Below are 15,967 nucleotides of genomic sequence, written 5' to 3'. Positions count from 1 at the left end.
TAAATCAACTTTGGGGACCCCCCAAGTGTGAGCCTCGTGCTGGGTGCTGGGGTCACAGGCCTGCCCACAGGGAGCGTCTCAGGAGAGGGATAGAGGTGGTGATGACTTCCAGTGTTGAGGGCAAAGCTGGGCGAAGAGAGTGAAGCCAGCCTGACGGTGCTGGAGGCCGGAGCGCCCTGGAGGGTGAGAGGAGGCAGTCGCGTGGGCTCACGTGTCACAAGTCAGTGCAGGGCCCTGGGGGCTGGGGGTCAGGGGATGCCGAGGGGGCAGGGCTCTGCCTGGAGGCCCACGAGTCATGTCATGCCCTATGCTCTCCTGCCTGGGCTCTGGGGGCCCCAAGCCTGCTCTTGGCCTAATCTAGAAGGTCTGTCCATCCATCTGTCCGTCTGTCCATGGAGGGGGCCCTCACTGAGGTCCTGGGTGGTAGTAGGACCCAGAGAGCAGCCAGAGCCTGGTCAGGAGGGCCTGTGGCTGGCCAGGCGGGGGCAGGACCGCCAGGGACTGTGGGCTGATGCAGCTCTAGTCACCCACCCCGGTCACCCTAGTGGAACCCCCACATGGAGCAGCTGAGCGCTGAGGGACCCGCACCCTTCCCTCCGCAGAATTGCCAGAAGGGCCCAACCTGGGAGTGCTTGGCCAGGCCAGGGAGGTCCTGAATCTTCTAGGGAGCAGGGCTCTGGGAGGGGCTGTAGGAGGTGTCAGAAGGAAGAGGGACCATCCTCCACTGTGCCAAGCTCCTGCTGTGTCCCCGCAGGCACCACGCTCCCCCCGCAATGCTCCTGCCTCCTCCCCGTCCCCACACCCACCATACTCCCCCGCCTGACATTCCTGCCCCCATCCCTGAACCCACCACCCACCCAGCTGGATGCCCCTCTCCACCCTCCCTCCTCTTGCATGGATGGCAAAACGGGGGCCCAGAGAGCATGGTTTGGGGGTGCACAGTGATGTGGCTGCCGTGCCAGGCTGATCTCTCGAGGAAAGGGCAGCCAGCCCCCACCCTGGCCCCTGTGGGCTGCTGAGCTGACTCATGGGGAACCTGTGCTCAGAAATGGCAGAAGAGGTAGCAGCTGTGCCCATGGCCCCCGGTCACACATTGTAGGGCCCGTGGGGTGGGGCAATGCCTGCATCCCAGGTCCCAGATGGAGAGAGCAAGGTGCATGCAGACCTGGGCAGGACCCTAAGCCAGGTCTCTGTGGCCCTTGGTGACCCTGGGTGCCTGGCAAGGGCTCTTCTCGGGCCCAGCCAGGGCTCAGGATAAGGTGTGGGAGCCCTGGCCAGAGATGGGGACAGCACCAATCATCCAAACTGTGAGGAAGCTGGGGCTGGAGAGTCCCATGGGTGGAAAGACTTCCTGGAGGTGTCCAAGGGGGTCCTCCCAAGGGATGGGGCACATTTCTGGGTAACCTGTGATTAGGGCTCCGGTGCTGCCCGCATCCCCAGCTCCACCCCCAGGAAGTCCTCCACCCCAGGCTTATCCTGAACTGTGGGGAGCGGCAGGGGTTCCCATCCTGGGTCAGTGTTCGTGACACTCAGCCCAGCACACAATCCCCCAACCTCCGTGCCCGGCCTCCTGCTGGCTGTGGGGCTAGCACCCACCTTCCAGGCCTGGGGGGCGCGGCACCGACAGCCACTCTGGTTATCACTAGTTCACAGAGGGACAGCGGCCAGTCCCATGGAGAGGTGGGGGCTGGGAGTCCAAGCCCCCACGGGCTGTGTGTCCTGCCAGACTTCCTGGAGGAGGCATCACAGCTGAGACCTGAGGACACTGTCAGGTCCAGGGCCAATGTGGCTCATGCCAGAGGGGACCGCTGGCCTGGGCGGGGTGAGCCGGGCAGCAGATGGGGGGACATGTGGGCCCAGTGCTGGAGGCAGCCAGGGTTAATCATTTCCAAGTGTCCTTGACCCCAATCCAACCTGCTTGCCGCTTCTGCCTCCCGCCGCTCCTCGTGCCAGTCCAGGAGGAGCCATGGGGCGCTGGGCCTGGGGTCGCAGCCTTTGCCCCCCGCCAGGAATGGCCCTGTTCCTGCTGCTGCTGCTGCTGCTGGGGCTTCGTGGGGCTCAGCCCCAGGCTAGCAGGGTGAGCACTGACCCCGTGGCGTGGGGACCGTGGGCTCCCCGTGCCCACTCTGGGTCCTGGGGCTGGGGCTGGGGAGGGCTGTGGAGTGGGTAAGGGGCCTAGTGTGCTGCAGGCTGGCTTTCTGGCCTCCTGCAGGCAAGATGGGTGTGCTGGGCTGGCCTGGGGGACAGGAGGCCTGGGGATCTGACCTGCTGGGCCTCCACCGGGGGGCATGAGGGCCACTCCCCTCTCTTTGGGCTGCTTTTGGGTCCCATTGTTTGGGGAGTGCCTAAGGGGGGACCTCTGAGGGCCTCGTGGCTGCTTTTGTCCATCCCCCAGAACAGATCCCCAGGATCTGAGGCTGGAAGGTAGGGGTGCCCCAGCCTGGGCAGACACCCAGCGCCCCCCTAACCCTGCAGTCTCGGCAGGAAGGGAGGGGGAGAGCCAGTGGCCAGGTTCCCCTTGGTTTCTACTCTAAGGCCTGAGGGCCCAGTATGGAAACAGTTGGGGACGGCAATGAGGCCAGCCAGTGGGGGCTGAGTGTGAGGGGGGCCACCCCACACTGACACCATCACAGCCCTCTTGGCTCCTCCTAGAACCTTACAGAGCCCCCAGAACCTAACGCCACAGTGAGCTCTGGGACCCCCATGATCCCTGTAACCTTGGTGACCTCTGTGAGCCCAGCCACAAGTGCTCCAGAGCCACAGGGACCTGGTCGTACGGGGCTCACCCCCCCACCCAGAGCAGCTCCCTCCAGCAGCAGCCCTGGGGGCCCAGGTGGGTCAGGAGAGCTTCCCGGAGGCAGTGGGGTACACCTGGGCGGGTGGGTCGGGAGGCTGGCAGGTGGCTGCTGGGGAGCGGGGTGTGCGACATGGGGCAGGAGGTGCCCAGCGGGAGCCCCCTGACCCCCCTCCACTCGCCCTGCAGTGCTCACAGAGGACGGGCGGCCCTGCAGGTTCCCCTTCCGCTATGGCGGCCGCATGCTCCACTCCTGCACATCGGAGGGCAGCGCGCACAGGCGGTGGTGGGTCCTGGGCAGGGCGAGGTCCGCCAGCAGCAACTGCCAGTCTCCCCTCCTCCGGATCCCCACGGCCCCTATTCACTCTGGAGACCCCCCTGCCCTCTGCCCTTCCTCCTCAAGCCCAAGCCCCAGACCCAGCAGGAAAGGAAGGCGTGGGTGTGACTGGGGCGAGCTACCAGCAGCCGGCAAGGCGTCCTGCCAGAGGCGGGCTGTGGGGAGGCCTCGGAGCCGGGACCCACCTGTGTCCTCACCCCCAGGTGTGCCACCACTCACAACTATGACCGCGACAGGGCCTGGGGCTACTGCGCCCAGACCTCAGTGCCTAGGGAGGACCCAGGTGGGTGCGGGGGGGTGGGTAGGAGGGTGGGGTGGGGAAGGGCCTGTGCTGGGGGAGGGGGGCTGTCCAGGCTGGGGTTGGGGGGAGTCTAAGGGAGTACTAGGGTCAACCTGCTGATGGGGGTGGGAGCCAAGGGGACAAAGCTGACCTGGGACAGGGAGTCCTGCTTGGAGTGCAGAAGAGAACTTTGGGGTTGACCGCAGTGCACCCCAGGGGGGCTGCAGGAGTGCAGAGGGTGGAACCGCTCCCAGGCAGGACCCTGCCCTGTCCAGGAGCCACAGGGCTGCCTTGGTCATTGCTGGGAGTAAGGCGCCCCCTGGTGGTCAGGATGGGCGCTGTGGCTGCACAGGTGGAGCCCTGGACAGAGATGAGGGCCCCTAGGGTCTGCAGGGTGCGGAGGGTGCCGACAGCCCCACCTGCAAGGGTCCAAGGGCACACAGGAGGGGACTGTGTTGCCTGATGGGGAGCTGGGCTTCCAGGGTTCTGGTACAGAGCCAGAGGCCTGCTTGCCCAGAGTCTGAGCATGGCGTGGGGTTGCGGGGGTGGGGTTGCTGGGACAACGGGGAAGGCCTGCACCCCTTCTCAGGACTCCTGCACCCCAAATAACCCAAGGAACCCAGAGGGGCAGCATGAAGGCAGCAGGCCCAGTGAAGGCACTGAAGGCCTTGGAGAACAGACAGGGTCTGGGGAGATACCCCAATGGGCCAGGTTCTCCCACACCTGCTCCCTACACCTCCTCCCTGTCCCCAGCTGCCCGGGATCCCTGTGCCTCCAGCCCGTGCCTCAACGGGGGCTCATGCTCCAACACCCAGGACCCCGAGTCCTACCACTGTACCTGCCCCATGGCTTTCACAGGCAAGAACTGTGGCACAGGTGTGCACACCAAGTCCTGGGAAGATGGGTGGGGGAAGGGCCTGCCCGAGGGCAGCGGCCTGAGGGTGCTCCGCAACCCGCCCCCAGAAAAATGCTTTGACGAGACGCGCTATGAGCACTTGGAGGTGGGTGACCGCTGGGCCCGAGTGAGCCAGGGCCAGGTGGAGCAGTGTGAGTGCGCTGGGGGCCAGATCCGCTGCGAGGGCACCCGCCACACAGGTACGCCGTGGCCAAGGCGGGGGGCTGGCCCAGGGTCCCCCAGCCACAGGCCCCAGCGGGACAGCCCCGACCCTGCCCTCCCATGGTGGGCACCCTCAAGGCCTGAGGCCGAGCTCCTGAGCCCTCCCCGCAGCTTGCCTGAGCAGCCCATGCCTGAACGGTGGCACTTGCCACCTGATCGTGGCCACCGGGACCACTGTGTGCTCCTGTCCCCCGGGCCATGCCGGGAGGCTCTGCAACATCGGTGAGTGGGTCAGCTCCTGGCCCCGTGCCCTGCGGCCCCTGGAGCCCGGGCTCACTGCCCACGGTGCTGCCCACAGTGCCCAGCCAGACCTGCTTTGTGGGGAACGGCACCGAGTACCGAGGTGTGGCCAGCACCGCAGCCTCGGGCCTCAGCTGCCTGGCCTGGAACTCGGACCTGCTCTACCAGGAGCTGCACGTGGACTCCGTGGGCGCTGCGGCCCTGCTTGGCCTGGGACCCCATGCCTACTGCCGGTCAGCAATGGGGGCCCAGACCATCTGCACAATCAACCCAATGCTGCTGCTAGGGGAGTTGGGGGGTGCGTCAGCAGTCCCCTCACGGTGTTCTCCCAGGTCCCCCGGCCCCAGGCCCACCTGCCTCTCCATGCACCCCAGGAACCCGGACAAGGACGAGAGGCCCTGGTGCTACGTGGTGAACGGCAGCGCCCTCTCCTGGGAGTACTGCCGCCTGGTGGCCTGTGGTGCGTGAATGGGCTGCAGGCGGCGTGAGGACCCTGCTCCCACAGGAGTCACGGCCATTTTCTCCGCGTCTCTCCCCTCTCTGGAGCACCACTGCCCCCTCTGGGGATGGGGAAACTGAGGTTCCCTGGAGCAGGGCTCAGCTGAGGTCATGCGACAGACAGGCACAGGGGGTCTGAGCAGGCCAGCCAGTCTCCAGGTCCTCTGGGCGGATCCCACCCAGCCTGAGCCGAGCTGAGGGCTCCCAGACACTGGATAGGGCCAGTCAGGGGTGAATAATGGGGTGGGAGGGCCAGCAGCCTCCCCTGGAGCCAGACCCTGGGAGTGGGCAGCTCCGGGAGGCCAGCCTGCCCTCTGGCCCCCGTGCCCCTGGGGCCACCCAGCCAGCCTGGGCTCTGAGGTCCCAGGCTGCTGGGAGGGACAGGAAGCCCTGCCAGGCATGCCACACCACTTTGCTTCCCACAAAGCCTGGTGACTGATTGGGTCTTGCTCTCCCCATTGTACAGAAGAGGAAACTGAGGCTCAGAGAGTAGATTGTGTGCCTGTGAGGGCAGAGCTGTCCGGGGTGGGGCGGGGGGTGGGTGAGGACAGCAGCCAGGACCCACTCTGGGCAGGGATGTGCAGAAGGAGCCCCAGCAGTGTGACCCGGTGACCTGTGCTCCCAGAATCCCTGACCAGAACTCCACTCCGGCCCCCTGAGGTCCTGCTGAGACAGGCGGAGCCTGCCCCAGTGGGACGCCAGGCCTGTGGCAAGAGGCACAAGAAGAGGAGCTTCCTCCGGCCACGCATCATCGGGGGCTCGTCGTCCCTGCCGGGCTCCCACCCCTGGCTGGCTGCCATCTACATTGGGAACAGCTTCTGTGCGGGGAGTCTTGTCCACACGTGCTGGGTGGTGTCTGCGGCCCACTGCTTCGCCAGCAGGTGAGTGGCTCTGTCCATGCCCCCCACTGCATGTTTCAGCCCATCCACTTGCTCTCCCCCCACTTGGCCACACACCCACCATCCATTCCACACCTTCGTGCCCACCATCTGTCACCCTCCCACCCACCCATCTGCCTGTCCTCACACACATGTCCCCACAACCCATATAACCCCCATCTTTGGTCCCTCATTTTCTCGTGGCCCAAGGACCCTGGGTGGGGGTGGGGAAGACCTCCGTGGTCAGCCTCGCCCCTGCTCGGGGTCACTGCCCAGTCCTGCCCGGGCAGTCCTGCACTGGGTGGGGTGAGGGGGGCGGGGGTGTTGGAGGTGCTGGGCAGGACTTCCTCAGAGAAGATCCTGGCCCCCCACCCCAGACTGTGCAGGTGGGGGCACCTTTCTCTGCCCCCTCAGCAGGGACTCCGAGGCCCCGCTCACTCCGTGAGCTGAGGTTTCTGTGGGAAGGCAGACTTGGGCTGGCAGCTAAGGGAGTGGGGGTCAGGGATGCAGGGCCCACCACCACACACCCAGAGGAGCCTGCCAGCTCAGAGCAGGAAAGGCCAGCCCCTCTTGGGCTTCACCCAGTGTGATGGGAACAAGGTTCCCCATCTGGGGGTCCAGACTAAGAGGCTCCCCAGAGGGGTCCAGTTGGAGAGGATGGCATCCCAGGGATCAGGGCCTGGGGGTTTGGCAGTGTGAGTCTGGCCTTGAGCCTCCATTGGTCACCTAGGGATTAAAGCATGGGTGGGGGGCAGTGGGTGCAAGGCCTGCCCTGTGTGGAGCCTTGACAGGCAGCAGGCTCCCCACTGGGCCTGGGAAACAGGGCCTCTGAGGCCGCCCCAGTATGAATGAGATTGGGTGGGGGTTTAAGAGGCTGGGGGAGGGGAGCCAGCACCCACTCCTCACATCCAGGACAGGGTTGGGGTTGAGCAGGGGCGCTGGAGGTGAACAGGTGGACTCTGGGTGGCTCCCCAGGAGGGGCATGCTCCTTTGGCAAAGAAGCAAAAGGGGCAAAGGACAGAACTAGGGGCCTAGAGCCGGTGGACAGCCCACCCTGCCTGGCTGCACACTCAGCCCTTCAGCCAACCCAGTCCTCCTATCCCTGGAGGCCTGCATTCACCGGCCGACCACCCCAAGAGCACGCCCTCCCCCACCCAAGTGAGACCTATGGATCACCAGCTCTGGCTGTGGACTTGGGTTTCTGATCCTGTCCCAAGGCCAGGCAACAAGCCCCACTATGTACCGAGCTGGCTGCCTGCCCAGGGCGTGGGAGCCCATTTTCCAGAAGGACCTAAGGCCTGGGAGGGCCCAGGGGCCGAAGTCCTACAGGGGCCTGGAGCTGGAGTCCAATGAAGGAGGGTCAGGCCTGGGTGGGAGTTACCCCCTTCATCAGGAGCTGGGAAAACAGAGGCCCCAAGAGGGGATGGGGGACTGACCGTGGGGGCCCAGTGCCTGTGCCCAGCAGGAGTGAAGGGCTGTATCAGGGGGAGACCCAGGCTACATAGGTGCTGGGTCGGGGCCGCCAGGCCTCCACCCACTCAGGCCCCAGTCAGCATAGACCCCACGTTGCAGGAAGCCCTTAGAGTCACTAAAGGGGATGCATTAGAGATGGCACTGCCCAAGGTCGTGTGTGGCCACAGCCCACCATTCCCCTGCTCCCTGCTCAGGCCTCTCCCCTGGGCTGCAGGGGACCTGCCCAACATCGCCCTTGGGGAGACCTCCAGGATGCCTGAGCCGCAGCGGGTGGCGGGGAGGAGCTGTGGAGTGGAGCTTGAGGGAAGGGATCTGGGGCGGGGCCTAAGGGGCCTGAGAGGCGGGGCTTGAAGGGAGGGGCCTGTGGGGAGGGGCTTGGGGGGCGGGGCCCGAGGGGAGGGCTTATGGGGAGGAGCCGGAGGGCCTGTGAGGAAGGCCTGAGGGGGCGGGACCTGTGGGGAGGGGCCGAGGAGGAGGGACCGGAGGGGCTGGAGGGGGCGGGCCTGGGTCTTGCTGCCACCAGACGCCCTGCACAGCCCCCACAGGGAAAGTGTCTTAGTGGTCCTAGGCCAACACTTCTTCAACCAAACAACGGACGTAACACAGACGTTTGGCATCGAGAAGTATATCCCGTACCCCATGTACTCGGTGTTCAACCCCAGTGACCATGATTTGGGTAAGGCTTGGGACATGCTGGGGCACACCAGGACCAGGGATGTGTGTGTGCCTTGCACACCTCAGGCCAGAGCCAGGAGAGGGGCAGGGGTGGGTAGGCATCAGGCCCACCTGGGGAGAGGGAATGGGAGGGAAGGGGCAGGAAAAGAGAGACAGAGGGGGAAGGGAGGAGGGGAAGGCAGCAAGGGAACCCCGAATGGCAGAGTGGCCTTGGCCTGGTGGGAGGAAAACCTGGCTGGCCAGCCTTGCTGAGCCCTGGGCCGGCCCCCCTGCTCTTCGGCCGCTGCATGGACCCCCACATCCCAGGCTGACCTCTGGTCTCTCTCTTGGCCAGTCTTGATCCGGTTGAAGAAAAAGGGGGACCGCTGTGCCATCCGCTCCCAGTTCGTCCAGCCTATCTGCCTGCCCGAGCCTAGCAGCCCCTTCTCCGCTGGACACAAGTGCCAGATTGCGGGCTGGGGCCACCAGGACGAGAGTGAGTGGGGGTGAGGGCACCGTGCCCCAGGGAGTGGTGGCCAGCCCCAGGGAGCCTTGCCCAGCCTGAGAGCACCCTGTCCACAGATGTGAGTGGCTACTCCAGCTCCCTGCGGGAGGCACTGGTCCCTCTGGTTGCAGACCACAAGTGCAGCAGCCCGGAGGTGTACGGGGCCGACATCAGCCCCAACATGCTGTGTGCCGGCTACTTCGACTGCAAGTCTGACGCCTGCCAGGTGAGCCAGGGCTCAGCCCCAGATCTCAAGACTGCCTGCCCCCCGCTAGCATTTATCAAGGGCTCCACAAGCACCTTCTTTAGGCTGCAAGTCAGTCCTGAGATGGAGGAGCTGCTTTACTTCCCATTTTATAGGTGCAGAAACTGAGGCCCAGAGAGGCCCTGCCACTCTTCCCAGGTCACACAACTCAGAAGTGGCAAGGGGGGTTGACACTGGACCACATGAATACAACAAGTCCCTCTATGGGAAGTCAAGGCGGGCTTTCCAGAGGCGGGGGCATTGGCACTTGTTTTGAGGGGTGAATAGGAGTTTGGCAGAGGGCTGTTATTTCAAGTGGACAGATTAGCCCAGAACACAGGGACCACCCGGTCCACATAGGGTGTGTGCCGGTGGGTGGTTTGGGGAGCCAGGCTCAGATGCACGTTCCTGATCATGGAGTTGAGGAGAGGAATCCATGGCAGAGTTTAGGAACCGGAATGACTAGTCAGATGCTGTCACAGCAGCCCTGGAACGAGGAGACTTCGTGTCTAGGGGACCGGGGGAAGGTGGGATAGTTTCTTCACTTGGAAATACCTTTGTCATCTGTCCCCCGAGCTGTCAGGAAGTCTGTGTTGAGAGCTCCTGGGGAGTCCTCCCCAAAGGGCTCATCTGAGACTCTTCAGGGACATTTTCGGGGCTGGGGTGAGGGAGGCGGAGCAGGAGTGGGTGGTGGGGTGTTTCGCAACTGCTGAGGAGCTGAGCTGGTGCCTGGCTCTGACCAGCAGCCCTGCCACAGGGGGACTCGGGTGGACCCCTGGCCTGTGAGAAGAATGGCGTGGCCTACCTGTATGGCGTCATCAGCTGGGGCGACGGCTGTGGGAGGCTTAATAAGCCTGGTGTCTACACCCGCGTGGCCAACTATGTGGACTGGATCAAAGACCGGATATGGCCCCCTAAGCGGCCAGCGGATCCCTCCTGAGACAGCCCCCATCTCTGTGTTGGGCATCCCGCCTCTGCGCTGTTCCCAGACTCCTAACAATAAATATGCTTCCAAAAACCAGGTGCACAGGGCCCACGCCTCTGCACCCCACCCCCTTCACTGGGGCAGCTCCCCATCTTACCTTTCTCAATGGAGAAGGGAGCCTGCAGCCCCAGGGGAGGGTCTGGCCCCTAGGCCCAGGGGGTCAGGGCAGGGCACCTAGCGACCTCTTCTAGCCTACCCACCTGGGGCCACCCCCAGGCAGCGGGGCTGGAGCCCTCACAAGCTGGTTGTCCCAGGGCAACGCAAAGAACTTGAAGACTTAAGACAGGTAATTTGGAACTACCTGCTGTCCCTCATTCTGCTTAGAGAAGGCGCCCTGACTGCGACTGTCCCTTAGCGCTGTTTCCTAGGACGAAGGCCAGAGACCCCCTTGCAAAGAAACCAGCAGACCCGTGTGTCAGGGAGTGGAGGGCAGTGGGCCACTACTGGGCTGGAGCTCCTGGAGCCAGGAGGCTGCTGCCAGTGGGCCAGCACACCTGGGGGAAGGAATCAGAGATGCCTGGAAGAGCCCCCATTCCAGGAAGAGGGAGCAGCAGCTGCAAAGGCCCTGAGGCAGTGGGGTGGGGCTTATCGGAATCAAAAAAAGGAAGTGAGGCTAGAGACCTGAAAAGGCAGGGATGGGTGGTTAGGGCTGCAGTGAGGTACTGGGTTTGCCCCAGGGGTCCTTGATGGGGCTTCAGCAGGGTGGACAGGGGATGGCCTGGGAGTATGGGGGCCGGCAGAGCTGTGCTGTAGACAGCCCCCCGCCCCCAGTGCCCAGCAGCGGTGCCTCGGGGGCTGGGAGCCCTAGTCTCAGGGAGAGGGCCGAGATGGCCCCACATTCGGTCATCCATGCCCACACCCACCCATCCCGCTCTGGGAGGGGGACCCTCCTCCCAGAGCTGTCCAGAGGATGGGGGTCCTCGGCGCAGTCCCCACATACCTCTCCTGCTCCTCGACCCCCAAAGCCACCTCCTCTCCTGTCACCTCCATAGCCCCCACCTTAGACCAGGTCTTCCTGCCTCCGTCTGAGGTGACAGACCAGGACTTTCTCTAGGTCACTGCCCCCCCACTTTGGAGCCTCCTCCAATCCCTGGGGCGGACCCTACCTACCTCCAGCCTGCTTCTGCCCCGCACTGCCCCCCTACTCTGTGCTCTGGCCTCGCTCTGCCCATGCTCCTGACGTTCCCATGCTTCTAGAATGTTCTCTCTCATACTGTCTTCCCCACTTCACCCAGCAGAGCTCAGGCCACTCCTGGACACGGTCCCGTGAGGCAAGTCCAGTGAGGCCCTCTCCCGGCCATTCTCCCCATTGGCACAGAGGTCATTGGCTTTGCCCGCCTCGGCTGTCTGGGCCGCACCCCGAAACCAGACCGATGCAGTGGGAACGAGGGCAGCTTTGCCTTCCTCCTGCGATGTGGAGTCCAGCGCTCAGCCACTCGCTGGCCCGGGTTCCCCGGCTGCATCTGTTCCCTGTATCAAGAGAGGAAGAGCAACCCGGAACTGCCTTCTCTGGGGGTTCCTGCACGAAGCTCTTGGGGGGAGGGTCCCCCTCTCAGAGGACAGAGCCTGGTCCTGGGAAGGCCCAGGGAGGTGTGCAGGGCCCCTCTCCACATGGTAGGACTTGGAGCCCTAGGGCCGCCTGAAATGCTCTGCTGGAGCCCCACCACGTGGGTCCCAGCCCAGGCCACTGAGGCTGGTGCCGTGACTACAAGAGTACTGGGAATGCTGGGCCTCCAGTGTCCTGGGCTTGGCTCTGCACAACCCCCATCACCCCCTGACTCTTCTCCCCTGTGGGTATTGAGTGTGGGTCTGTTAAAGTGGAGACTCCCAACAAGAGCCAGTCAGCCTACAGTTAGCCGTGTGGAGTCCACGCTTGCCTGGCATCTTCCAGCCGCCCCTCCGGGTCGCTGTCCATTCTCTGCCTTCTGCGCCCATAGCTCTGGTGCCGCAGGAGGCTGATCTCCACAGACGGCATGGCTCCCCTGCCCGCTGGGTTTTTGAGGACACTGGGGAGCCCCCCAGCAGGTCTGAGGAGGGAGGAGAGTGACACTGGGATAACGGGGTCACCTCCATGTTACAGGGTGAACCATGTCCTCCTAAAATTCAAATGTTGAAGTACCAGCCCCAGGACCTCAGAATGGGATCTTATCTGGAGGGAGGGTCGTTACAGAAGTGATCAAGTCCCCATGAAGCCGGGAGCCGGGGCCGGGACCCAAGAGGACTGCATCCCTAGGAGGGGAAATGTGGACACAGTCAGGCACATGGGAGTGCCACAGGGGGAGTGGCCATCTGCAAGCCAGGGACCCTCTGTTTCAAGGTCCAGGGACCTCCCCCTCCTGCCTACAGGTGGTATCCACAGCTCCTGTCTAGACCCGCCCCCCCCCACTAACCCCTTCCAAGACCACTGCTCTGAATTGTTGTGATAGCACGTGGCCTAGTGGGCCCCAGGGTAACCCCCACCCTCTGAACTTTTTACAAGCTTTTTACCATCTGCGTGTATTTTGTTTAGGATTTCACATCAGGCTTGTGAGTGAGATTGGCCTTCCTTGCCGTCTTCGAATGACTCACAGGATCAGTTTGAGAATGTGCCTTCTTTATTATTCCCTGAGGACTCGGATAAGGCTGGAATGATCTTTCTCTGAAAGTTGGGGGACTCCTCTATGAAACGCCTCAGGCCCCGTATTTCCTTTGCAGGATGACATTTTCCTATGGTTCAGTATGTTAATCGTTACCAGCCTCAGGGAAAATTCTGTTTCTTCTTGAGCCAGTCACAGAGTTTGCACTTTTATGAATTGACTTTCTGAACTTCAGCAGTGGGCCACAGAGCTGTTGGTGTTCCCCCGTCCCTGAATCTCAGACATGCCCGCATCCTTCCTGTCTGTTGGCTGCTGGAAGGTTCTCCATGGCTGCCGGGCCTGCTGCTGACCATCTGCTTTACTCCAGTGGATCTTTCATAAATACCTTTTCCCCTCTGGCAGCTTCTCCCACCCTCTTCCCTGTGATGGGCCGTGGGGTCCCCATGACGGGTGCCGATGTGGGTTCCCTCCCTCCCCCGCCTTGCCTGCTGTCTGTGAGACTTCTGGCTGGTTCTTCTGGGCTGGGCTGGCATGGGTCTTGGGCTGTCCCACTCCTGGGGGCCAACGGGCTCTTGGCTGGGGCCATGTGGGGAAGAGGCCACGTGTGGCTTCTCACCCAGAGGATTAGCCTAGGCTTGTTCATGTGAAGGGGTCCCAAATAGAGTGTCTGTGAGCATTCCCACTGTGCCTCCTTTGTCAAAACCAGCAGCTGGCCGGTGGAGAGGCAGACTCGGTCTCCGTGGGACGGGGTATATGGCCTCATTTCCAGAGGTGAGGCTGTGGGGCCATCATTACCACCATCTTTTCAAGGGATAACCTCCATTCTCTGTTGGCTTGGGCTGCCCCACTGGGGAGGAGACAACAGAAATTTATTTTCTCACCATTCTGGAGGCTGAAGTCCAAGATCAAGATTCAGCAGCACTGGTTTCTGGTGAGGCCTCCCTCCCAGACCGCAGAGGGCTGCCTTCACGCTGTGTCCTCACAGACTCCTGTGTGCATGCACCCCGAGAGGGGAGAGATGGCTTTGTGTTCCCCTCTACTGGTGAGGCTGAGGTCCTGTGGGATTGGGACGCACCCTCTTGACCTCACTTAGCCTGACTTGCCTCCTTAGAGACCCTGTCTCCAAATACAGCCACGTGGAAAGGTGGGGACTTCAACCCATGGGTCGGGGGACACGACTTAGCCTGTGGGATGTATGTGGGGGCTGGGCCTGGGAGTGGTGCTCCGCTCCTACCCTCTGCCCTCACGCCCCTGGCCAGGCCTCCTCCCTGCACCCCCCCCCCCAACCAGGGCGTGCCGTGAAATGTGAGTGAGCAAGGGGGGTGAGGGGGACACGGGGCAGGTGCTATGTGTTTGTCCCCAGCCACACTGAGCCACACTGAGCTCCTGGAGGCCCAAGATGAGACGCCAGGCCTGGTCCTGACGATCCCTGTGTTTGTGACCCAGGGCCATTTTCAGAGACACTCACACGCACAGTCGCACATAGGGGCCCATCATCATAATGAGGCCAGAAGAGGAAACTGAGACCAGAATGTCACGTGATGGTTTGGGTTCACCTCGTGGTGAGCGGAGGGAGGGCAGGGGGTGGGGAGGGCGCCTCAAGCGGCAGGCGCTGTGTCCGCACAGCCCGTGATGGGACGACGGTGCCCCATGGCCACAGACTCTGGCAGCAACAGTGGCATCCCAGGCCACGATGTCCGGCAGCGGGGCCCCGGGCTGTGTGGTCCGCCCGCGGTGCAGCTGTCGTTCATGGCCGTGGGCTGCTGGGTGGGCGCCAGCCGTGTCCCGTGGCTGCCAAGCCCAGCTGTGTGGTGGTGTGGGGCCGGGGTGGCATCCGGTCTCGGAAACAGGGCTGTGCATCCCTACTGCCCAGCCTCCCCAAACTCCCACGGACTCTGCGGCCTCTCCTGGGTTCAACTGGAGGCCTGACGTGCTTCCAGCAAATTCCTTCCTCCCTCCATGGCCAGAGTCCTCTTCTGCCACTTGCAACCAGCAACTCTGGCCATAACCACTGGGGCAATGGTCCCTGTGCCCCTGGGGGGCTGGAACAGAACACCCGAGGCTGGATGGCTAAGAAGCAGACATTTGTCTCTCACAGTCCTGGAGGCCAGAACTCTGAGATCTGGGTGCGGGCTTGCTGGCTTCCTGAGTGTGGACAGGTGCCTCCCAGGGTCGGGGGCGTGGGGGGGGGGGTGTTCACGTGGCTAAGAAAGTGCATCTCTCTGTGTCACTTCTTACAAGGACACTGTAAGGGCACGACACACCTTCCTCAGCTCACAATGAACTTACACTGAAAATATCGTGAGTCCAAAATGCATGGAATGCACTTAAGCGACCGAATGCGTAGCTCAGCGGGGCTGGGTGGCCACACGCTTGGGACACCCATGTTAGCCTACAGGTGGGCAGGACTGCCCGACTCAAAACCAGTTCTAGAACACAGTGTCAGCCGTCTCCTGGGTCTCCCTGGAAAAGACCCGCAGTGGGAATCTACAGGACGGTTTCTATTGGATGGGCATGGTTTCCCCACCATCCTAAGGTTGAAAAATCCTCAATGGAACAGTCTGTCACTGGGTCCCCGGGCTCGATCTAATCCCATCCCAAAGGCCCCACCTCCCAGCTCCATCCCTCTGGGGATTAGTCTCAACACATGAATCTGGGGTCCACAGTGGGAGCTGAGGGGCAGAGAGGCCCAAGGTCAGGGGCGGGGAGGGGGGGAGGAGGCTCTCCCGCCATTTAGCAGCCTGGTGGAGGGAGGGGACGCGCCTCGGACGCATTTTCTGGGGCCAGCGGGGGAGCAGGTGCAGCTGCCGGGCGTGGCAGGACCTGGGTCAGGGCCAGCTGGGGAATGCAGCAGGGGAGGCCCCTCCCTGCAGGGACATCTGAATGCCAGGCGCCCAGGCCAGCGGATGTGTCTCTGGCCCCAGCCCCCAGCCGCCATCCGCCATCCGGCTCCAGGCCGGCTGTCCTGCGCCAGCCCCTTGGGGCCTGAGCTGCATGGGGGCATGAATGGGGCTCTGTGGCTGGGCAACTGCTTTGCCAAAGGCAGCACAGGTGATGTGGGGATGGGGGAGGTGGTGGCAGTGGGAGAAACAGAGCTCTTCTGGGCCTGGTGTAACCCTGCATCGGAGTCCAGCCTGTGGCCCACCAGGGACCCACATTGTCAGGTCCCAGGGACCACTGGAGAGAGGGTGTGCCCTGAGGGGGTGAACCGGCCTTCTGCACCTGCACCCAGCAGGATGGCTGCTCCTAAGGGACCCCAAACTCCCTGCCCTCCCCCCTGCCTGCTGCTCTGAGTATTACACCTGAAGGGCCTGGACAGGGTAAAGACACATTCAAGCCCCACACACGCCAGCTTGCCTGCTGTGCAGGTGCTGAGTTCCTGGAAC

At 63.2% G+C, this 15,967-nt stretch overlaps 1 protein-coding gene across 1 annotated transcript; it reads left to right on the top strand.

The window, feature by feature from the left end:
- Positions 1-1,943: 1,943 nt before the first annotated feature.
- Positions 1,944-10,041, top strand: HGFAC (HGF activator). Its single transcript, XM_045987005.1, has 14 exons — positions 1,944-2,077; positions 2,653-2,833; positions 2,984-3,080; positions 3,335-3,414; positions 4,165-4,287; positions 4,375-4,506; positions 4,640-4,750; positions 4,827-5,001; positions 5,143-5,228; positions 5,892-6,147; positions 8,154-8,293; positions 8,627-8,767; positions 8,854-9,002; positions 9,778-10,041. Exons 1-14 carry the CDS (start codon positions 1,967-1,969, stop codon positions 9,958-9,960), a joined length of 1,965 nt encoding a protein of 654 aa, XP_045842961.1. The 5' UTR covers positions 1,944-1,966; the 3' UTR covers positions 9,961-10,041.
- Positions 10,042-15,967: the final 5,926 nt, after the last annotated feature.

Source organism: Meles meles, chromosome 2, assembly GCF_922984935.1.
Source record: "Meles meles chromosome 2, mMelMel3.1 paternal haplotype, whole genome shotgun sequence".
NCBI classification, from domain to species: Eukaryota; Metazoa; Chordata; class Mammalia; order Carnivora; family Mustelidae; genus Meles; species Meles meles.
This window is presented reverse-complemented; position numbering and strand designations above follow the sequence as displayed.

What these genes read in the sequence shown, in the direction of transcription:
- HGFAC (XM_045987005.1), top strand. Translation starts at nt 1,967, where the DNA reads ATGGGGCGCTGGGCCTGGGGTCGCAGCCTTTGCCCCCCGCCAGGAATG. An exon ending in AGGCAAGAACTGTGGCACAG is followed by an intron (nt 4,288 to 4,374) that starts GTGTGCACACCA and finishes ACCCGCCCCCAG; the next exon opens with AAAAATGCTTTGACGAGACG. An exon ending in CGGGAGGCTCTGCAACATCG is followed by an intron (nt 4,751 to 4,826) that starts GTGAGTGGGTCA and finishes TGCTGCCCACAG; the next exon opens with TGCCCAGCCAGACCTGCTTT.